General features: G+C 38.4%; 2 protein-coding genes across 3 annotated transcripts in view; one reads left to right on the top strand and one right to left on the bottom strand.

The window, feature by feature from the left end:
- The window catches only part of LOC129762909 (uncharacterized), a 188,138-nt gene that overhangs the window by 21,532 nt on the left and 142,736 nt on the right, over positions 1 to 23,870 (bottom strand). The gene's annotated exons all lie outside the window — the stretch shown is intronic.
- LOC129762906 (ATP-binding cassette sub-family C member 4-like) overlaps positions 8,232 to 23,870 on the top strand; it is a 41,652-nt gene continuing 26,013 nt past the window's right edge. The window contains exons 1-4 of the mRNA XM_055761511.1: positions 8,232 to 8,419; positions 14,349 to 14,794; positions 18,011 to 18,218; positions 18,561 to 18,783. Of these exons, the coding sequence (XP_055617486.1) occupies positions 14,463 to 14,794; positions 18,011 to 18,218; positions 18,561 to 18,783 (763 nt within the window). The 5' untranslated portion in view covers positions 8,232 to 8,419; positions 14,349 to 14,462. The remainder of the gene's footprint in view (positions 8,420 to 14,348; positions 14,795 to 18,010; positions 18,219 to 18,560; positions 18,784 to 23,870) is intronic.

Genomic DNA, 23,870 nt, shown 5'->3' with positions numbered 1-23,870 from the left:
TAGAGATGAAACGGACATCCGGTGACTATCCGGTCGGATAACGCCACCTACTATCCGGCCGGATAACGAAATTGAAAAAAAAGCATTTTTTCATTGAGGGGGGACCCCTGTCTGGAAGGTCGAAAAAATCGATTTTTTTTTTGCATTTTTGGGAAGCTTATGCCCCCGGAAATGTTGTCCTAAAAGGATTTTTCAATGTTTGATTTCGTTTGAAAATTACAGTTAAAAGTATGAAGTCATCTCAAGGGATATAGTGTCGCTGTACGAATTTTGAAACGCGTTTTTCTCGAAACCATGTTTTTTTCAGCTGGTGGTATCGATATCACAGGATCTACTGGACCGATTTGGCTGAAATTTTACATAGCCATACATAGCCAATATCTTATTTTTTCGTTTTTTTATGTGCTTCTAAACAGCGATTTTTCGTGAAAAATAACTCATTTTTAACAAAAAAGGCCCCCGTTTTGGCAATTTCTCGAATTTTCAAAAACTCATATGTAACAATTTAGATATTGTCCAAAAGTTTCACTATATTCGTTAGAACACGTTCTGCGACACATCGTTGCTTCAGAACCGATACCAACAGCAAGGTACCGATTTTCAGACAGCATCTACGCATCCAGCTGTCAACAGTGTAATAATTTCTATTCGTGCACTCAAAAAATGGAAAATCCATCTTCAAATATACCATAAACAATAACCAAAATACCTGAACACTTTATTCCGAACTTCCGAATATGAGTTTTCCACAGCATTTGGGACTTTTTAGACTCAAGGGTAACTTTTGAAAAAACCATATTTGACGAAGTTATCGTCCATTTAGTTTTTTTTTCGATTATTCATATGCATTTCAGTGCGAAAAAAGCATATTTGCGTCTCAATTATCCACTTCTGAAATCATCCCCCTCCTCTCATCAGATGCTCGAAGTTTTTCTATGTTTTTGCATGACATGATTTGTAACAGCAACACGTTTCGACATGCAACTAAAAGCACAAAACAGCCACGCGCAACCGAAAAGGCAAAGTGTCCCATCGTAAAGCAGGGAAACAAAAGGAAATTGAACGGTGAATGGCGTGGATTTGAGTTATTTTCTTGGGGGAAACTTGTTCATGCGGTCCCTATCTACCGCACAAAAGCTGCTGGTGAAGTTTTGCACGATTTTTTTATGCGACTTTTTTTGTGCGGTCCCTATCCCCCGCACAAAAAAAGGTCTGCCTTTGATAATTTATATCTCCAAAACTATGAGTCGTACCGAAAAAATGTCCTAGAAAGAGTTATAGAGTATTGATGTTAAAAAGTGAAAAAAATATACACTGAAAAAAAATTAGTACTCTTTTTTTTATTTGCAAAAAAAAAAATGATTTGCTATATCTAAAATATATATTTTTAAATGTTGTTGTTTTTTTTCATATAAAATAGAAGTCATGTACAAAATTTAAAAAATGACTCCAAGATGGTAAAACTGTTTTTAACGAACTTTGTGAAACATCGAATTTTTAAGAATTTTCGAAATTTCGAATTTTTGTACGTTTACAATTATTTTTAGGCACAAATTACGAATCCTGATTTCATTTAAAACAAAAAAGCTCTTTATAAATCTCCTTCTAAATGCAGCCATTCTCGAGATATTTGGAAAAAACATTTCTGATTTATTATTTTTGTCAATTTATTTTTTTTAATTTATATATGTATTTTTATTTTTTTTAAATTTTTCGGTATAAAATAGTAGTTATGTAGAAAATTTAAAAAATGAGTCTAAGATGGTAACTTCGAATTTTTGTATGTTTAAAATCATTTTTAGGCACAAATAATGAATCCAAATCACAAAAATAAAAAAGCTCTTCATCAATCTCCTTCTAAATACTGCCATTCTCGAGATATTTAAAAATATATTTCTAATTTATTGTCTTTTTTTATAGTAAATAGGCTTGTTTAATATGATTATCTTGCATGAAATTTTATGTATTTGCTTATAATTTTCAACAAATTTTCCAAATACATAATTGTGGTAAAAATATATGTTTAGGAGTTACGTTGAGAAACATTTGAAGACATGTGGGTTAATACAAAACGTAGCGATAATGTTTTTCAACGTAACTCCTAAATATATAATTTTACCATAATGATGTATTTGGAAAAGTTGTTGAAAATTATAAACAAATTCATAAAATGTCATGAACCTGGCGGTATAACATCCTATTTTTATTTTTATTTTTGTTTTAAATCACATTAGAATTCATAATTTGTGGCTAAAAATGATTGTTAACATACAAAAAATCTAAGTTTCGAAAATTTATAAAAATTCTACAAAGTTTGTCAAAAATAGTTTTACCATCTTGGACTCATTTTATAAATTTTATACAAGACTTCTTTTCTCTGTGAAAAATAACAATAAAAATTTTCTCTATGAAAAATAAAAATATATTTTTCAGATATTGCAAATTATTCTATTTGTAAATAAAAAAAGAGTACTAATTTTTTTTCTCAGTGTATATGTTTTTCACATTTTAACATCAATACTCTATAACTCTTTCAAAGACACTATTTCGGTACGACTTTTGGTTTTTGAGATATAAATTATCAAAGATTTCCCTTACTAAAATCGATACGCCCATTTTCAAAAGTTACACTTGAGTCAAAAAATTCCCAAATGCTGTGGAAAACTCATATTTCCTCCAACCCAAACGGAATACAAACTTTCGTTCGAATCAAAAATACAAGTTTTTAAAATTAAACGCATGTTGATGGTTATCATTCCACCCAATTGGGGTGCCTTTCCTAGTAAGGATGTTGAACGGTTGTGAAATAGTAGATAGATTAGCAATGTACCGATTAACAAATGTAACCAGTCCCAAAAATCTGAGCTGAGCTCTTCAGTTGACTTGGGTTCCCGAAATTTGGTAATAGCTTGTATCTTTTCATTCGATATCTATCTTTGCATTGATAAATCTATCTGAGATGCAGCTGAAAGACCAAACACAAGTCGCTTATATCGCATCAATCCAAGAGCTGCGATGAAAATCGTGATGCAACTGCAATCTTCTCTGTGTAGTTATGAAAAAAAAAATGATTTGCTATATTTAAAATATATATTTTTAAATGTTGTTGTTTTTTTTCATATAAAATAGAAGTCATGTACAAAATTTAAAAAATGACTCCAAGATGGTAAAACTGTTTTTAACGAACTTTGTGAAACATCGAATTTTTATGAATTTTCGAAATTTCGAATTTTTGTACGTTTTACCTCAAGCTGAGTAAAATTGTTTTACGTCAAGCTGAGTAAAAATCGCATTGCCTTCAAGTTTACAAATCATTTGTTCCATTGTTGGTAGCGGAGGAACCTCCCTCACAATCGCCTTATTTGCTTCACGGAAATCGATAAATCTCACTTCATCTGCACTTTTCCTTTTCATAAGCATCGGAGATACTCATTATGGTGCTTCATAGACTCTCTCAATGACACCCTGACTTTCTAACTCCTCCAGCTTAAGAAGCATAAGTTCTTCAAGGGGAATAGGAATACGTCGATAAGCTTGTCTTGACTATTTTTATCGATGCATCGTGTTGGTATATTAACTTATGTTATGTAACTCCTGGGTAGACATTAGAGTGCCAATGGATGTATGGGAAAAAAGTGACCCTCGAATTTTCAAAGCGAACTTGATTAAAAATGTTGATACCCACGAAAAACTACCCTATTTCTATTGGTGGTGTACACACTCTGATCCATGATTATTGAATCCGTTTGTTCACCAAATGCGCAAAGCTTCGCCTGGGATCGCAACCGAATTGCAAATTGGTGGAGTGTGAGTGGAGGCATATCACGAGTTATTCTCCATTTTCCGAACGAACTGGTATTTATAAGTTAGCAGAATCAACGGAGGGATGATCTTGGAAAGATGGTTCTACTCTATTTTCCCCAAAGATCAATCAGTTCGGGCTCAATTCACGTCTTTGTCGTGTAGGTTATGCTACTAACAATTTATGTAATTGTGGTCCAGGATGTAATAATATTGAGCAAGTTGTTTGATTATGAAAAAAATGCAATTGATGAATTTAAAAGGCAGTTGATTTAGAAGTTCGAAAGAGTATACTCACGCATATCAGATTATGATAGCTTGAGTAGTCGCGATCTTAATACAGGTCGGACTCGATTATACACAGACTCGATTATATGTGATTCGATTATATACAATTTTGGACTCGATTATATACAGTTTGGATTTTTTTGTTTTACAAAAATGACTTATTTCAAGAAGAAATGTAACCTTTCAACGTTAAGGCGAAATTTAAGTGGCTATTACATGTACAATGGGGTAAAAACCGTGATTTTTGGAGATTTTGCTTGAATTTTTCCCAGGAATTGTTTATATCGATAATGCAGGCAAATTAAGAAAGATAGAAGTTGGATGTCAAAAAACAAATTGTAGAGCAGTTAGAGAGCTTCAATTTGATTGATAGGAACAATCTAGTTTAATATATTTTTTAGGATTATTAACATTATTAACTTTTAAGTTTTTCACTACCAAAATGCTATTAAAATTCACTAATTAAGATGTTCTACTACTATATCCTGTGTTACTCATCTTTCAAATGAATGCAACAGAATCGTCTTCCGTAGCTTACTTTTTAATGTACAGCCAGTTTGAGGCAACAGAGTCCGAAACAAAAAAAAAGTTCTCTAACTCTGTCATTGTTGAAATTTGAACAGATTTGCAGGATTTTTTTCATCAAATATGATCGTCTATCACCTCCTGAGAGAATCTGATAAAATTATTTTTTTTTCATATGAGTAAGGTGTTTTCTGACTTTAAGGAGATTAATAAAAAAATTAAATTCTCCTTTTTATTCAAAAAACGACAAATAAATGAAAAAACACGAGAAAAAAAAATTTTTTTTGACTCGATTATATACAGTGAAATTAAATCGGAGACTGTATATAATCGAGTCCGCCCTGTATTATGTTCCCCATATATGTCTTCCTTAGAAGCCCGCTTCACTCCCTCGAATGCACTTGCTCATTCTCTTTTCCCTCACCTATACATAAGCAGAACTTAGCACCCAATGAGACGTTCACTACAGCAGCTACACGAACTTCCCAAGATATGTTAACTTGTGTTTAAAAATGATAAATGATTTGAAAATGATGAAATGATTGTCTTTTTCTGCATAGTTGAATAAACAGAATGTAGTAATGGCCTCGATGCGAGATGTGGTTCCGGATTCTACCACGTTATCTCATCTAACCCGTTTAAAGTGCGATTCACATACAACATCCACGTTACGTTCACGTCACGTCACGTTGCGTTACGTCAATTATTCTCCCATGCAATTCTTATGGAAACATTCACATACACCGGCAACGTAAAGACCCGTCAGCATACGTTCAACGAAAACGACCGGCAGGATTTGTAGAAAAGAATAAAATTGACGGAGATGGACGGTTCGTTGGGTTTTTGCCTGGGCTTTGTGTCTCGGCTTTGGTTTTGATTTTGGTTGCATTTTTTATGCCAACATATCTCTTAGTTCCAAATTTCGGAGTCAAAATCATTCGCGACTAGCTGAGGAAAATAGTCTATATATTATTATTGTTGAATGAGGGTCGGAAAAACGAGATTAAGGTATTTGAATAATATAATTCAATGATTTTCATTGAATCTTTCCAAATTTAGAAATGGTTCTAGGCATGCTGATTCGAAAGAGGGCATTGCATTTTAATACTGTTGTAGGTGGCGACACCATGAATAACATTGAATAAATCATTCGTTTGACATTCGACGTGACGGTGCTGCTGCAAGCGTAGAGTGCATGTGTGAATTGGCGAAGACGGTGACGAAACGTGGACGTTCTTTTCCGTAACGTTCTATGTGAATCGCACATAAAGGATACAAGTTGTTCAGTCGCAAGCGCACTGAACAGAGAACAGATGCATGCCATGCGATCCCCCGACGCCACACCCTAAAGCGCAATCCACTGCTCTCCCGCAAACAGGATTGAACATGCTCCGCCAACGAACTGGAGGATAGTTTGTGCTTTACAAGGACGGCAAATAGTTCGATTCAAGACAGCAAAGCGTAAGCAACAGCATTGAAACGGAATTTGAAGGAAAACGGCGGAAGACATTTTAAGTGATTTAAGCTGTATTATATTATGTATAGTAAAGCTAAGTTAAATACAATGTCTATAGTTTAAGTTTAAGTGTGTGTAGTGTTTTGTCTTCAAAGCAACGAGTCCCTTAATCCGCCACAGTGAAGTGAGGTCTAGTTTCCATGTGAATGGGAAATCCCCGCTGCATCACTGCAATGAAGGCAGTCTGCATCGCGCGCACGGGGGGAATTTTTGGTTCTCTCGCTGGGTAAGCTGCTTTGAGGCAGCTTTGGAATCGCGCAGCGGGATATGCATCAGTTTTTACAGTCCACTGCACTTAAGACGCTACACAAGTTCATACAGGAAACGGTTTTTTTTCAGGGCTTCCATTTGATGTATCAAAAAAAAAATACAGATTTTGAACAATGAAAAAACGCAATTCAAATGCAATTACCACACACGATCACAGTCTTATGTCCGTGCCCCTAGGCCCTAACCCATCAAGGTTTTTTGATAAAGAATTGTCCCCGAGCATAATTCATAATCCAAAACCGGATCCTATGGTTTTTTAGAAGCAACCTCAACTTAACAATCACAATCAATATGCCCTCCGCGTATGCCATTGGATGGTTACAGATTGTCAAGAGTTTTTTTTTCCAGGATTGAAGGGTCACTTTGTCGTATCGAACGACAGATTGGGAAATTAGAAGTGAATTTTTCGTTAATTAGTGCATGGGCTTACGACATTCGTGTTTTTTTTTCAAGGATCGCTATCGAGAGGAAACACACCCACTAACATAATCAAAGGCACAGTTGATGCCAAAGGCGATAAGTCCCCCTGTATTTTACTTAAAACGACAATTCTATATTTTGTGGCATTTATGGCATTCGTTTCAATATCCGAGCTAGTGCCTTGTAGTCAAAGTTTAGTAAAGAAATAGATTGATTGTTTCTTCATTTGTCTTTTTCTTACAAAGTATTAGAAGGCCTCCGACATACTTCATTTAAATAGTACCTCGATGCGAGAGGGAAGTCTAAGATCATGCTTTTTTCTGTCTACATCGTATCTAGATAGCACCTTTGAGGGCGCTTCCATGGGGTATTCTACCCAGTCCATCGCATTCGCAAGACTACTCCCTTAAATACTTTGCATGAAACACATTCCATCAATTTCTCTTGAAGAACTATCGAAGTTACAAAAAAAAAAAATCATGAAGACTCATTTAATAATAATTAAAAAAGAGAGATTAAAAAAAACATTTCTCAAGTGGTGGGTCTTTTGCTTCCGCACAGCATACATACTTATACATTTTCTGTCGTGCTCCGCTTATTTAATGAACAAAGGCGTCAAGAAATGCCTGAGAACCGTTTGTAACGCTAATGACTCCTTGAAACACAATGCATGAAAACACACGAGAAGATTTTGCTACTTTTGAAATCATTAATGTTTATTACATCCCCATGAATGCGAACAAAGGCTTTATTCTGGGCAAAGATCCTCCTTCTATGTACACCAAAAAGCTTGGCTCACTCCATTCATTCGTATACGGCATGCTCTAACCGTATCATTTGTGGCTACACACAAGCCTCCGCTTCACGTTAGGTTAGGTTTTCCCCAGTTCCTATACACACACTCGCTCTAGCCGGTGTAAATCAATGACGGTCGGCTCGAACCAGTAAACAGAGAAGAAAAAACAGCTGCATTGCGACATCTGCTTCCAACCGGACGAAAGCTCGAACCGTGTCAACAATACATACGCGGAGAGTTTGGCCACATGGCAAGGAAACGCAAAAACCACGTGCTTCCTGGAAGCAAGTGGTGACGAGTCCTTGGCCGTCCCCTCTCGCTGGTGGAAAACTATGCTCCAACTGTGGAGTGAGAACGAAAGTTCTCTCACCCTTCCTTGTCTGATTTTTTTTCTAGGATGAATTGTTTCTACTTTCGGGAGAACGAGAGTGCGAAAACAAGAGCTAGAGAGAAAATCGTCATAAGTGTCAGCTGCGTCAGACAAAAGAGATATTTTGTGCTTTGCTAGATTTTGATTTATGACCTACGGAAAGAGCAAATCCAAGAGCGCCTGAGAAAGAGAGGAGCGGGAGTATAATTATACGCGCAATGCTTTCGAAGGGGTGGACATCCGACCAGCTATGTGGTGAGTTAGTTGCTACTAACGATCGGTGCGGTATTCTCTCGCGGTTTAGGTTTTCGCGTTGTCGCGACGTCGGCTCCTCGAGGAAGATAACAGCAAGTTATTCTTATCAGATCTTACAGATGAGCAGCTCAAATCTTGTTTGTTGACTACAGCTTGTGCCTTCGGTGATCATCATCAGGTGAGGATGCAGGGACGAACGATTGTTTGTACATATTTTGATAAGACGGGAAATTCAAACGTCGGAGATATTCGTCTCAATTGGCTGCCGGCGCTATCCAATTGATTTCAATTGATTGGAGTTGACTGGTTTAATCGATGGGTGTTGTGAAACCATTCGAAGCCTCTATGGTTAACTGTTCAGCAAGCGAGAATGGTGGAAGAAGATAATCATCGATAGTCAACGTTGTTGGAATTTGACTTCTGCTTATCATTGGGATGGGATGTCGTATTCCAGTGCAATATATTGCCAATTGCTTCATAGTTGGTGTCGGTTGATTCTGTCGAAAGATTCAATAAGCGAGATGTGCCATGTTAACCGCTTGAATGTGATGGTATAGTATATGTGTTTAGACAGATTGATAGCAAAGATGAAAACAGAAGAGTATGGGATTAAAATGCTGATGCTGAATTGTTTTTAATACGTTTATAGTACTGTTTGGTTTATTTTTATCTGCCCACTTCCACACTCTATACTCTTTGTCAACTAACATGATGTAATCAGTAGGTATGCTCCACTAGAACATTGCAATGAGCTGAGTTAATTCTTTATTGAAAAAATGGTATCAGAGTTTTCTTTTCTTTCAAACCATTGTATGTATGAAAATCCCGCCTATACATCGTACATCTGAAAAATAATTGAGATGAAATCTGATCAAAAATTGCATCGAATACAGAGGATCCTGGGGAAAAAGACGTGAGCGTCACCTACGGGGAACCAAACAAAAGTTACTGTTTTTTTGATGACAGAGATGAAGCCGGTAATATTTTCTGGTTTTCCGCATAAGGTAATCTCTCAACTATTCGATAGGGTTGAAACCATTGATTCGGGAGAAGGCAGGATCGTTGATTGTTAATCCATTCCTTGATTTTTTTCAAAGATGGTTTCGGATCATTATCATGATCAAAAAATATAACCTTATCCCAATTTCGTAGCACTTTCCTTCAAAAAAACGCTTCAAAATGTGAAGGTAGATGAACCGATCATTGGCAGATCCAATAATCCGGTTTCGTTACCATTGTAAATTCCCCAAATTTGAACATTGCTATCACCATTCTCTACGCAGTCGCTTAACAGTATGGCGGCTGAAAAGTTCATAAGGTTGACGTCTAGCTGGCGGCTTTTCCAAAAATCTACTTGACTATCACAAAGCAACATCTTTCAATGGATACGTGTCAAAATTTGACAGCAATCAATCGATTGGTTCGTGAGTTACAGCATTTAGAGTGAAGCAACTTTTGTTATTGTGAAAAAAATGGAAAAATCACAAATCAATGAAAACGATGGCAAAATTGCATAAATTGGACTTCGAATTGCTTCCGCATCCACCGTATTTTCCAGATCTGGCCCCAGTGACTATTTTCTGTGCACCCGTGGCCGAGTGGTTAGCGTCTCACATTATCATGCCGGGTGTTCGGGTTCGATTCCCGTTCTGGCCGGGGGGATTTTTCATCAAAGAAATTTCCTTCGACTTGCACTGTGGTCACGCGTATTCAAGAGCTTGCCCTTCGGAATACATTCAAGGCGTGTTATTTGGCTTACGAAATTTCAACTATGTATTAATAAATGACGCTAGTTAATGCATACGTTGAGACGGAAAAAGTTCCACAGGGAACGTTAGCGCCATTCGAGAAGAAGACTATTTTCTGTTCGCAGACCTGAAGAGAATGCTCACTGGCCAGAAATTTAAGACCTATGGAATTTTTTGAAAAAACCGAAAGTACTATAGAAATGGTATCGAAAAGTTGCAAGATCGCTATAATCGCTGTATCGCCCTCGAAGGCAATTATGTTCATATTTTGCTTTGGGAAACATTTGAGAAACGCTCCAAAATTTGCAATTTGCAATTTGAAGTTTGGGCACGAACCCAACTCGATAAGATTCTCTCGATTTGCAAAATACGAAAATTTGCTTGATGTGATAGTAATGGTCGTTTCGATTTACATGATAGGGCCCTATATCCTTTATCACGGATGTCATTGCGTACTGATTAATAGTGATCTTCACCGTTGGAGTATATTAAAATATTACTGGCTAGCTATACTGCCGCTCTTCGCATAGTTGTCTCATGTTACCTTTCGACAATTTTCACTTTTTTTTTTTTTTTTCAAAAAACGATGTTTTTACGCATAATCTTCCGGAAAAACACAAAAAAAATAAATTATTGTTTGTTCCCAGCTTTCAAAAAAACAACATCAAGCTCAACTATACCATGTTGATATTCTAGTCATAACTGTCTCACCATGTATTTTTTGTTGATCTATAAATGGATCGGTTCAAGTACAAGAATTTCATGTCACGCTTTCAGCAGGGCTAATGCACTCATTTCTGGTTTGGAAAAAACGAACCAATGCTCAAACAAATGAAAAAAAGTTTAATAGAACACGTATACACCTCGTTAGCGAATGCGTAATAATGAGATTTATATTTTGCGAAGGTGTTGCAGATCACTCGCTGATCTAACACCACTGTATGATTCACAAGTGATATCAATACCATATATTACATTCCTATGCTACATGATATGGTACCAATTTTGTTCACTTTTTCATGCTATTAAACTGTACTTTTACGCATAGTTCTCACATGTTACTTCTTGGCAAATTTCACTTTTCTTCATGTATCGATTTTTTTATCTTTTGAAAAAACACAAAAAAAAACTTATTGTTTGTTCCCAGTATTTCAAAAACCAACATCAAGTTCAATTGTCCCATGTTGATATTCTAGGCATAACTGTACCACCATGAATTTTTAAACCCGCAATCAAGCTTAATTTATTCAGTGAGGGGAACTTTTCAGATTTCATCAAACAACAATAAAAACCCGGTGTATTGCTAAATTGAAATGCATAAAGCTTCTGGTAGACAAATATGCTAGAAAACTTTGATTGCGTTTTTCTCAGTTGCTGATTTTTTGAACATGGGACAACTATGCGTAGAACGGCAGTATAGTTCAGCATTAAACTTGGCATACAATGGTGACTGTTTGTCAGCATTGGTTTACGGACTGGAATGTTTCAGAATAAATCTGTAGAGATTTGGTTTTGTGGAACTTTTGATTTTGTAAATACGGAAACAACGATCGTGGGCAATTACTGTGCAATTTCGGGCAACTTTTTACTCTCAGAATAAGAACGGCTATTTTCTTAAAAACCCATACTTATTCTGAGAACCGACTGAAGGAAGACTTGTTACTTGTTCCTTCGCTTCAGCCAGAATTATTTTCAATTGATTAATTTACATTTATCGTGTTGTGGTGAAACTGCTATATTCTCTACGCATACTGGATCGTCTATCTAATCGATTCTTCTGTTCCATTCTGCTTCAACTGCTCGATCTGCTCGAAAAAATAGTTATCAACGATAACATTGTTTCATAAAAAAGTGACCTGTTTTTTGTTCGGGGTCTTTCTGAAGGAAGTAGTTCTATGTCAAAAGCCAAGTGTTATCCCCAAACTACTCGCTACTCGGTGATTCATTTCTTGCAGTGACTGATAGAACGCATGATCAAACTTATTTTTACCATAAACTCCCTTTGTCTTGTTTCGATTCGGAGGTCAAAGCAAACACGCTTACCACTACAGCTCCGGAGCTGGGAACTGTTGACTCATGCTAGCCTACTGCACAAACTTTCATTTCGCGGTTTTAATAAATTTCAGCAAGCGCGTTTCGAAAACAGTAACGAAACTGTTATTCAATTATAGGGCCTTATCCTATATGACGAGACGAACAATTCGTTTCGTTTCGTCTCGGATTCAGTCACTGTCGAGACGAGCAAAATATCCTATTCCAGAAGACCAGTTTCATTGAAATGTTTTATTTGGTAGACTGTCACTTTTTCTCGATATGATCAGTGATGTCAGATTTGAAGACTTTATTTTATAGTTTTTATTTTGAGAAAAACAACAAATATATAACAATCATATCGAGGATTGAACGTACTATTTTGTCCTAATTCGAATTCATTAGACTAAACATATCAACATTTGACCTATTTATAGAATTATCCAATTTCTTGAATTTTCGAAGGTAATTTTATCATAGTAAGCTGCACTAAGAGTATTTTTTCCATATTTTCTTTTCCAAGCTATTGGAATGTCGTGAAAAAGCGAAAATAACTACGTTTTTGGCCATAGCTCTTATAGTGAACCAAAGAGCGATTCAGAAAAAAATATGTAGTTCTCTAATTTACAACAATATTTTCCATAGCACTGGTAATAAAGTTTGAGGCTCTTTTTACGAATACAGATATATAATACAATAATAGATTTTAGGAAATTAAAAAATAATACAAAAAATGGAAATAAAAAATTATTAGATATTTTCGTACCGCGCAATTCTCGAAATATTCTGAAAAAGATCATCAATATCAAAAAACACATACACAAACAAATAAACATACATATTTGAATATAAATTCTAAAAAAATCAAAATTCGGAAATTCTTTTTTTTGTACCACGCAATACTGTTAAAAGTCTGAAAAAAATCGCACAAATCTAGAATAGGCGTAGAAACAAATTTAAACTCGAATTAGAGTAGTACTGAATCTCTCAATCCCCCAAAAATCAGATTCGAGAGTTTGTTTTCATTTGACTAGGCAGAACTGATTTGACGAACAATGGGCGAACAATGCGGATATACTTCTGACAATCAGCTTTGCAAAAACAAAGATCACGAGTAAACGAGTGCTATATTCATTCGTCATGTCAATCAAATTTTCGTTCTCGAATTATCGTGGCATGTCATAGTAAAGTGGGTATTTACTTGCGAATGTACTCGTGAGCGTATTTCTGATGACTACCGTTGCAAAAAAAAAAAAACGAATCGGGGGTAAACAACTGCCACATTCATTCGAATTCATGAATTGAAAGCAATAAGTAAACTTGGAGCTGTATCACTCGTGAGTAAAATGTATATATTGATTCATGTTTCAGACCTTTTCAGGCCTTTTCGACTGCAATGCAATTTGAATCTAACACCAAATGTGGATGTGATGAATTTCATCCGAATGTGGAAAAAAATTCACAAAAAAAATCGTATAAAAAAACGGACAAAAACAGGTTTTACTGTATGTGGAACCATCGATGAAAAGGAAACTTAGGAATGGCTGAATGGAGGCAAATAAAGTGACTATGAAAACTGATACAAAACTGAGGTTACGTGGTCGATAAATGTGATCGAAAACAGATAGCAAATACAGAAAAAATACCTAAGGGTACAGAGCCATAAGGGCATGTGACCGAGAGTATATAATCGTTTCTGCAATATGAAATTGAAGCCCGTTTTTGGGCGCTGGAAAACTGTGCAGCTGGAACACAGACTTTTTCGAGACTTATGGTGACCGTCTGTCGGAAACAACTTTTTAATCTCGATTAAACACAAAGATGTTAATGTTGAAAAAGGAATTTGAACACTGCCATTTAGAATGACGTGAAAAGGTAGTGGCTGGTTCTCATCTTATTGGTACTTATGACGCAAATAATCATGTCAAAGATGCGTGTTGGAACGCTCCGAACTGTGAATCATCAAGACCGGGATTGTATCTTGGCGATATAGGTGGGAGAATTTAGACAAGCGCTTCAAGGTAAACAGAAATCGCGGGAGCGGGATTTTTCTTCAGTGAGATGTGACATTTTTATGTCTCGTGCTTCTCTAATTAACACTATCGTGTGCGAATTCGAGGCTTTGTGGCATTGGGTTTGGGTTTTTTTTCAAAGCAATAACTGACCCAGATATAAAGGATTTCAGACAATTTATATTTCATGTATAATTGTAGCCATTGGCGCTGTTCTTAAAGCCTTCATAAACCTTCATGGCTGCTCTTCTGTGAATTTTAATTTGAAAACAATCGAGAGGCTCAACGATAATATATAGCACACATTCTTTTGCAGAGAAAAAGCCGAAACCTCACTCCCCAAAGGGTTGATGAAAACATCACATCGAGAAATGCTCGGTTCCTCATCTAATAATAAACTCGCTAACTTCAACGATTGCACCTTCCAAAGATGAATCCAACCCGGTACGAAGCCGATCCCAGCATCCACGAGCTTCGTCGGGTGGAAAATCCTGTGACCAGCGCTAACCCGATCTCCCGGTACACTTTCTGGTGGTTGAAGGATCTGTTCCGAGCGGGACTTAAACGACCCATCGAGGGTGCGGATATCTACGAGACGCTTTCGGCACACCAGAGCGAGCAGTTGTCGTACCAATTCGAGGATCGATGGCGGTCGGAGCTGAAGAAAAGCAAACCCAGCTTCTTCAGGGTGATATGTGAGATCTACGGGTGGACCATCATTTCCCGCGGGTTGATGTATACCTCGGTGGACTCGTTTGCGAGGTTAGTATAAAGGGGATTGCTTATTTCTAATAGGGTGGTATGATAGGTAGTTGGCAAGTACTTAAAAAAGATGATGTTTGTCGAATTTTTTGTTAGGAACTCGTTCACACTATAGGTCATATGCGGTACTGTGTTATGGTGTCGCTACGAACTCGCCTCCCCAAACGCATCATAATACCCAGATAATGCTTTTCATTTACCATCTGATCTTCTCGAAAGAATTCCGAATGCACAACACCACAGTAATGAAAACAATGGGCACTCCCTAGACTTTTTATCAGCTTTGACGTGTTTTTTTTTTGTTTTTGGCTCAGTAGAAAGGCACCGTTCCGAAGCATGTTGGCTGGTTTGCATGTCTGACTCGTGAACCTGTGTCTGTCTCATCAGATGCGTTTTAAAAATGAGTGTGATTGACTCGTTCTAGTATGGTTTTAGGCGATATTATTTACTATTGTGAAAATCGCGAAACGCACTTGACGTGAAGTGACAAATTAAAGGGTGTGTCACATCAAATTGCATCACGGAAAAAACGCTGTAGAAATTTAATTTTTAGGAATTATATCTTCAGCTTTCGCTTATAATCAGATAAGAGTGTATAAATCACGTTGGCCATGCTTCGCTGTCAATTTTTCGTAAATTTGGAAAAATGTCGTCGAACGAAAAAGAGCGTCGTGAATTAATCCTGTGCAATCATTTCGAGAATCCAGAGTTGTCACATCGGGACATCGGTAAGATGCTGGGAATCGTCCAATCCACGGTCAGCAGAGTACTAAAACGATACTTCGAGAACCTAACCATCGACCGAAAGGTGAAGAACGGCAAAAATGGATGCTCCGTCAGTGAAAAAGATCACAAGCGCGTAGTTAAGCAGTTTAGACGTGATCCGAGAAGTTCGGTCCGGGATGTCGCCAATAAGCTGAATTTGTCAAGTTCATTCGTCCAGCGGACCAAGCAGCGGGAGGGCCTGCGTACATACAAGGTTCAGAAGGCTCCTAACCGCGACGAAAGGCAAAACATGGTGGGGAAGACGCGAGCCCGGAAGCTGTGCACCGAAATGCTGACGAAGCCGCATTGCCTGGTAATGGACGACGAAACCTACGTCAAAGCGGACTTTCGTCAGCTGCCGGGCCTGTTGTTCTTCTCCGCAGAGGACAAATTCAGCGTTCCGGAGGAGATTCGCAAGCAGAAACTATCCAAGTTTGCCAAAAAGTACATGGTGTGGCAAGCGATCTGCTCAGATAAGAGTGTATAGATCACGTTGGCCATTCTTCACTGTCAATTTTTCGTAAATTTGGAAAAATTTCGTCGAACGAAAAAGAGCGTCGTGAATTAATCCTGTGTACTCATTTCGAGAATCCGGAGTTGTCACATCAGGACATCGGTAAGATGCTGGGAATCGTCCAATCCACGGTCAGCAGAGTACTAAAACGATACTTCGAGAACCTAACCATCGACCGGAAGTTGAAGAACGGCAAAAATGGGTGCTCCGTCAGTGAAAAAGATCACAAGCGCGTAGTTAAGCAGTTTAGACGTGATCCGAGAAGTTCGGTCCGGGATGTGGCCAATAAGCTGAATTTGTCAAGTTCATTTGTCCAGCGAACCAAGCAGCGGGAGAGCCTGCGTACATACAAGGTTCAGAAGGCTCCTAACCGCGACGAAAGGCAAAACATGGTGGGGAAGACGCGAGCCCGGAAGCTGTACACCGAAATGCTGACGAAGCCGCATTTCCTGGTAATGGACGACGAAACCTACGTCAAAGCGGACTTTCGTCAGCTGCCGGGCCTGTTGTTCTTCTCCGCAGAGGACAAATTCAGCGTTCCGGAGGAGATTCGCAAACAGAAACTATCCAAGTTTGCCAAAAAGTACATGGTGTGGCAAGCGATCTGCTCTTACGGAAATCGGAGCGCCCCCTTCGTGATGACCGGCACGGTAAACGGGCAGGTTTACCTTAAGGAGTGCCTACAGAAGCGCTTACTACCACTATTGAAGCAGCACGAGGGCCCGACCATCTTCTGGCCGGATCTCGCTTCGTGCCACTATTCAAAGGAGGTGTTGGAGTGGTACGAAGCCAACGGGGTCACCTTCGTGCCAAAGGAAATGAACCCGCCCAACGCGCCGGAGCTTCGCCCAATAGAGAAATATTGGGCGATTATGAAGCAGGCCCTCCGGAAGAAACCAAAAGTTGTCAAATCGGAGGCGGACTTCAAGAGAAAATGGATTTCTGTTCAAAAAAAACTACAACCTGACGTTGTACAGAACCTTATGGACGGGGTAAAGAGGAAGGTGCGAGCATACGGGCTTGGGCTCGAAGTATGAATAAAAAGAAAATGCCAAAAGTTGTTTAATAGTTTTTATTTTACTGTCTAAAATTTTCAAAAGGATCGGTCTACTGGGCGAATTTCTACAGCGTTTTTTCCGTGATGCAATTTGATGTGACACACCCTTTAACCATTTCATGGATAAATATTGAGTACTCAAAATGGGCGAAACGTTCAAACATTCTTAAAACTGCAGAACAGATTTCATTTATTTTTGAAAACAGATCTGAATGTGCTTTTAAAAAACTTTTATTTAACGTGTCCACGTGGACATTATCTGAACTCTCACCCCCCTCACCGTGGACAAACGTAGACATTTTCGTACCCCCTACCCCCTCTAAAGTTGTCCACGTGGTATGTGGACAGCCCCTTAGGGTTCTGTAATCAAACTGAAAGATAGTTGGCGCTCAAACACCGCATCCCCGTCAGGACAGTGCTAACTTATCGACAAAAATAATTTTGACAACTCCTTTTAGTGGGCCTTATTTATAAACAATTTTTGATATTTTTCTGACCGAATGTATAACAATCTTCTCAATAGTGCGTTTCGAGAACTACTAATATAATATTCTCTATAGCCCTGAAAATGTGATATAAAATTCTGCATGCATTGATCGAACGCTAGTGCCATCTGTATTCATGGCTAGCTACTTATCATCCCATCCTCGTTTACGGCTTTTGACGTTGGAACTATTCAATTGCTCACTCGATATCACATTACATATGCTCTGTTCGAGGTTCGAAAAAAAACCCAATCTGGTATGTGGATGTCACAATTGGCGCAATTTCTGACATAGCGCCACTGTGAACAGAACACGAGGTTGTGCCGTCACGTAGATGCTTAACATTCAAAATCTGTTCCAAAACTTTTATCCTTTTTTCTCTTGTCTACCGACAGAATTTTCCAACCGCTCTGCCTCGGCGGATTGGTATCCTACTTTGCACCCGGCCAGCGCAACGTCAGCGAAACGGAAGCGTACTACTATGCGGCCGGAATCGTGCTCTGCTCGTTTGTGCCGGTGGCCATTTTTCACCATTTCATCCTTTACATCTTCCAGATTGGGATGAAGATCCGGGTTGCGTGCTGCTCGCTGCTATACAAAAAGGTTAGTTGGATGAGGCACATTCGTGTGTTTACTATGTATCCGATAGAATTTTTATCACCATCATTATTTTATATAGAAAGCATTAGCAAGTTTAAATTTCACTAATATTATAAATAGCTTTCGAGGAACCGATGCCAGGTTGGTTGAAAAATTGATACCGTGTTAGGCCCGTAGTGTGATTGAATTAATTATGTACCGAGTCCCAAAGTTAGAGCGTGAATGGAGATGGCCTCCCAGTGATGTGTCTCGGCGGTCATCGTCTAGAGAAAGTTCCAATGAATAAATGAACAGCCACAAACGGTTATTGCTGAATATCCTGTCTTCCGCTTCACATCTTCACAGGCACTGAGAATCACGAAAGCGGCCGGCACCGACGGAATCACCGGACAGGTGATTAATTTAATGTCCAACGATGTCGCCAAGTTTGACATTGCCACCGGCTTCGTGCATGACATCTGGAAGGGCCCAATCGAGCTACTGGTGCTGGGGTTTTTCATCTACCGAGAGATTGGCGTGGCCGGTCTGATTGGAATTGTGTTTCTGCTCAGCTTCATTCCGCTGCAAGGTAAGTGTTGGTTTTGCCGGGACGATTCGACAGGGATTTATGACTGGATCAGGACATGGCTCGGGTCTCGTATCATTTTAGGTCAATTGCTTTTTCGTGTTTTTAACAGCAGAATAAGCCAAACACACTCAAATCTGTTATGCCACCCGAAAAGTGCAAATGTGTTCCAGGGGGAATAAATTAAATATAAAAACCTTTCCCGATCAATTTATATCCTGGCTGCTCCCTTTGGAAAACTGAAAAAGACTGGCAATTTACGGGTTAACGTTTTAGCAAGGAGCATCCACAGCAAAAAATTATACCTTCTATCTCCATTTTTTATAACGTGTATGGGTAAACGTGTGGTGCTCAACGCAATCGAAAAGATAATCGCACGTTTCGTGGTACCGTTGTAAATTGCAGCGATTTGTTTTATAATTTGGATGGTTCACTATTCCCACGCCGCTGTTCGAAAATGGTGTATAAAATGTTTATTTGAAGTTGGTTGGATAAGCTGTATTTGATTTTGCTGTTGCTGTTTCTGGGAGTAGAGTATCTAATTCCATATGCACACTATTTCTGCATAAAGTGCGATACACATACAATGTAACTTAAGCGTGAAGGAACGTAACATTGAATATGTGCTCATTGGAATATTATGACTGCATCCAAATACACCATCAACCTTATCGTCACTGTCTGCAATATCTGACGTTGATGTTACATTACTGTATATGGTCGGTGTTGTGCGGTCACAAATGAATCCTAAATTTGTCAATTTATTCGAACATCCGTGCAGTGTATTCAAAAATGGTAATTACAAATTTCCTGAGAAATACATAGGTTACTTCAGTATTCATACTATATAAATATAAAATAGAGGGAACTCACTTTTAGTGATTCGTTACCGCACTATTCTGTACAGCCAGTTTTTACTCGCTGAGATTTTAATCAATCTTCAAATAAACTTCAAATTATAATTCAATATTTTGATTACTAATTCTGAAAATCTACCTGGTAATCGCTCTATCAATAAATGAATAGTTTTAAGTTCTATTCAGCTTCAATTTATACCAATAAGAAATACAATATAAAATAGGTTCAATTTGATCACTCTCGCTATTCACAACCATCTATCCTTTTTATTGTTTATATTTACTACTGTTGACAACTCCATGTCCGGTACGCGGTTAACAGTAGTAGTTGGGGCAGTAGTAGCAGCGATAAACAGCAATTGGGCAGTAGTGGCAACAACACCAGTAGGAGAGTTGTGGTTTGACGAGTCCGTAGACGTGGCGGGATTAACGAAACAAGCGCCAAAAATATTTAGAGATATTTCAATTTGAAGTTTGGGCTCCCACTAATTGACTGTGTCGAATCAAATCTATCGCTCACGTGTTACAAACAGGATGTCAAACATAATAATCCCTTTCATGCTGTAAGCACGTATCTTCGTCAATTTCTGATTCAGAACCTTTAGAAATATAAAAAAAAAACAAAATTATGTTTCCGCTAGACACGCAAAACTTCGTTTTCTTTGCAGCCAGAGCGAACCAAGTCCATGCTAGCTATTAACATAATATCATAACATAACACATTAGTATTTTATAACAGCTCTTGACTTATTTCATGAATAGTATATACATATTGATTCACTTTTGCTGTTTATGACAAAATAATATCTTAATAAATGAAAATAAATTGGTTTAAGAAAGCATTACACTTGGTTCGCTGTGGTTGAACGGTAATTTGAAAAATGCAGATCAGCGCTTCTACACTTCATTGCAGCCCGTAGGCTGTCTTACTTACCAGATCCCGAGGACATTTGATTCCAGGAGCTGCTGAAGCACAAAAGGCGGTTGAAGATTCGGATCTGCCTTCTTGGAGAAAACGATTACTATCGTCCGATGCCATATTGTCGGTTCATGGTTCGCTTTTTGTTGAATTTTTTTCCATTTCGTTTTTTTTACAGTCTGCTACACAGAATTTTTGTTTTGGAGCTGTTGCCAATTATCCTTATCATATGGTTATATTACAGTCGATAATTATTATTCTCTGCATCCAATAATGTAAGAAACTCAGTTTTGAAAAAAATGGCGCTTGGTACGTTTTGGCAGAACCCCGACCATATGTGAATCGCACTTAATACCTATTCATATTTTATTGAATTATGTAACGACCTCTGCATTATTTTAATTTGAAGAATCGCACTTGAATCTGCTGGTAAACTACCAAAGCACTACAGTGACGTCTCGATTATATAACTGGGCGTTTTTATCACTTCTCATTTTTATTACTCTCGAATTTATCACTGAAAATGTTTCGCTTTTATCACATTTTTCGAAATATGAGAAATTATATGAAAAGATCAATCTGCCGTTGAATTATTGAACAAAAATGAAATTTAAGCATAAAAAATATATTTGAGCATTCATGCCGCCTATCGTGATTAGCCATATTTATGGAAAAAAGTCTTTTTTATTATTGTCATTGATTCATCGTCTTCGAGAGTATCGTACAGACTGGTTATACTTATGATATATTCTTAATCCTAGCTTTAAAAAAATCTTTAGGCATGTTGAAATCAAAAAATTGACAGACATTGTTGAAGGCTCGGAGGCAGGAACCTAATGGGTTATTGTAGTCATAACATGTTCTATGTCCGGGAACAGCAATTAATGTGGAGAATCGCAGCTGACGTTGAGGAACGTTTATTGGAATAAGCAGAAGAAGATCTGCACAATCGATGTTTTCACTGAGGATGTCGACGACCGTCTTACTGATGGTTTTGTAACGTATACCACATATTTCTTCGAAAGTTTGAAAGCATATTATTTTCATAAGCTCATAAGTTTCATAAGCTTCTAGCTGCTACACGGCAGTTCGGCTTGAATTGCTGCTCGCTCCCGACGGCTTTTTTTTGTCTTCCGTAAGTTCCGCTTTACGATGACCCAGTATTGCTCGATCGGGCGAAGCTCTGGGATGTTGGGCGAGTTCTTATCCTTAGGCACGAATTTGACGTTGTTGGCCGCATACCACTCCAGGGTCTTTTTGCCGTAGTTGCATGAGGCCAACTCCGGCCAAAACACCATGGAACTCGTGTGCTGCTGCAGGGGTGACAGTTGTTGGAGGCATTCTTTGACGTAAACTTCCTGGTTGATGGTGCCGGTTGTTACAAAAATACTGCTCTTCTCTCCACACGAGCATATCGCCTGCCAAACCAGATATTTCTTTGCGAATTTCGACAATTTAATGTTTTTAAATATTTCTGTCACCTTGCTCTTTCCCGTCGCCGTGTAGAATTCTTGTCCCGGAAGCTGATTAAAGTCGGTTTTGACGTATGTCTCGTCATCCATAACAACGATACAGTCGAATTTGGTCAACACCGTCGCGTACAACTTCCGTGTCCTCGTTTTGGCCGATTTGTTTTGCGTTTCGTCGCGGTCTTCACCAGGTCTTTACCTTATTGTACGTTGACAGCCTAGCTCTTTTCTTGGCGCGTTGCACCGTGGTGTGGGACACTCCGACTTTATCTGCCACATCCCGGATCGATAAGTTTGGATTCCTCGTGTATGTCCTCTTCACCGCTTTGGTTGTCTGTTCGACCGTCGGGATGCGGTTTCCTCCACTTCCAGGTTTCCAAGTTGTGGTCAACCTCTCCCCAAACACTCTAATCACTTTAGACACTGTCGTTTGAGGCAAATTGAGCTCTTTCGTTAATTGATTATGCGACAAAAGTGGAAATTCTTGGTGCGCGTGCAGAATTTTTAAACGCCGTTCCTCTAGCGTGGAGGCCATTTTGACAACTGAAGAGCGTGTGCCGAAAACAAAGTAGGCACAGCATTCTACACACCTGTATCAACAAAAATAGGAGTTCCCATTTTTTTTTCAAATAATCGATTATGGGATTAATGCTACGTTGAAGTTAAGCACTTTTTGGTCGTTCCACCCTTTAGTCTGAGGCCGATAGATCCTACGGTGGAAAACCTTGTGGATAAATGCGGTTTTGTTTGGAATTTTTACTTTGTTGAAGAGAATGTTCATATATTAGTCGGCAGAGGAGAATAATGTTAGAGTAATCTTATTTCGTTCTATACAAGAAAATCACAGATTTCAAAAGGCAACTGCCAACGAAACTGTCTTATGTTTCATAACATACTATGTTATTCAACACTAGTATGTTGTTTCACCCATCAGTTGATATCAATCGGTATTCTATGATGGAATTCTGACATTGTCACCTCTCCAATCAACATTTGTAATCATGTTTTTTTTGTTTTTCAATTAAAAGTTAAATATACTGAGTCAGAAAACCTGTCAGTAACTAACCAGTTTGTAACTGTCAGGCCCATCAAAGTTTTTCTAACGAAAAGCTCAACATCAGTCCTTAGGGACTGACTGGGTGCCCAACATGAGATTTAGAAGCATTTTTTAGAAGTCTCATTGCAGGATGAACTGTAAAGACGCGTCCACATTACACCAATGGGCATCGTTCGGCCTTAGCCACCCGGTGAAGCCGAATGAGTGTGGACAAGCCGTCCGGACTTGCCGACGTGCCGACAACCGACTAGAATCATACCGAACCCAAAACGAAACAAGTCGTGGATTTGTGCTTCATGTGTTCATTTTGTGAAGCAAAAATGATAACGGATTGAAAGGTGGAATAAACACACATTTTAAAACAGTAATTATAAATGAAAATAAATCTGTTCATATCAAATATGTAATCTATGCAATAGAGTAACGACCCAAAATGGCCATGGGCGGCGGCGTCAACAATGAAAAGCAGCAAATCCAATTATTATTGAAACAGAAGCTGCTAACGCACCTCATCATCATCCAGCATTTTTGATACTGAGCTGCGCTGCAACCGATGGGACGTCCATATTACGTGGCGAACCGAACATGCCGCTCGGTACAAGCCGATCTGCATCATTCGGCATAATGTGGACGCGCCTTAACACATCCAATGCAGTTCAACGATTGGCATTGTCCAGTTTAATTTTAGCAACCGACGGGATTTTGGTACGCAACAAATGATCCCTTTCCGATACTACGTCATAGAACATTTCCAGAATTTTCAGTGGATTCTCAGTAAAAGCAGGTTA

The sequence above is a fragment of the Toxorhynchites rutilus genome, chromosome 1 (assembly GCF_029784135.1).
Source record: "Toxorhynchites rutilus septentrionalis strain SRP chromosome 1, ASM2978413v1, whole genome shotgun sequence".
NCBI lineage: Eukaryota > Metazoa > Arthropoda > Insecta > Diptera > Culicidae > Toxorhynchites > Toxorhynchites rutilus.
This window is presented reverse-complemented; position numbering and strand designations above follow the sequence as displayed.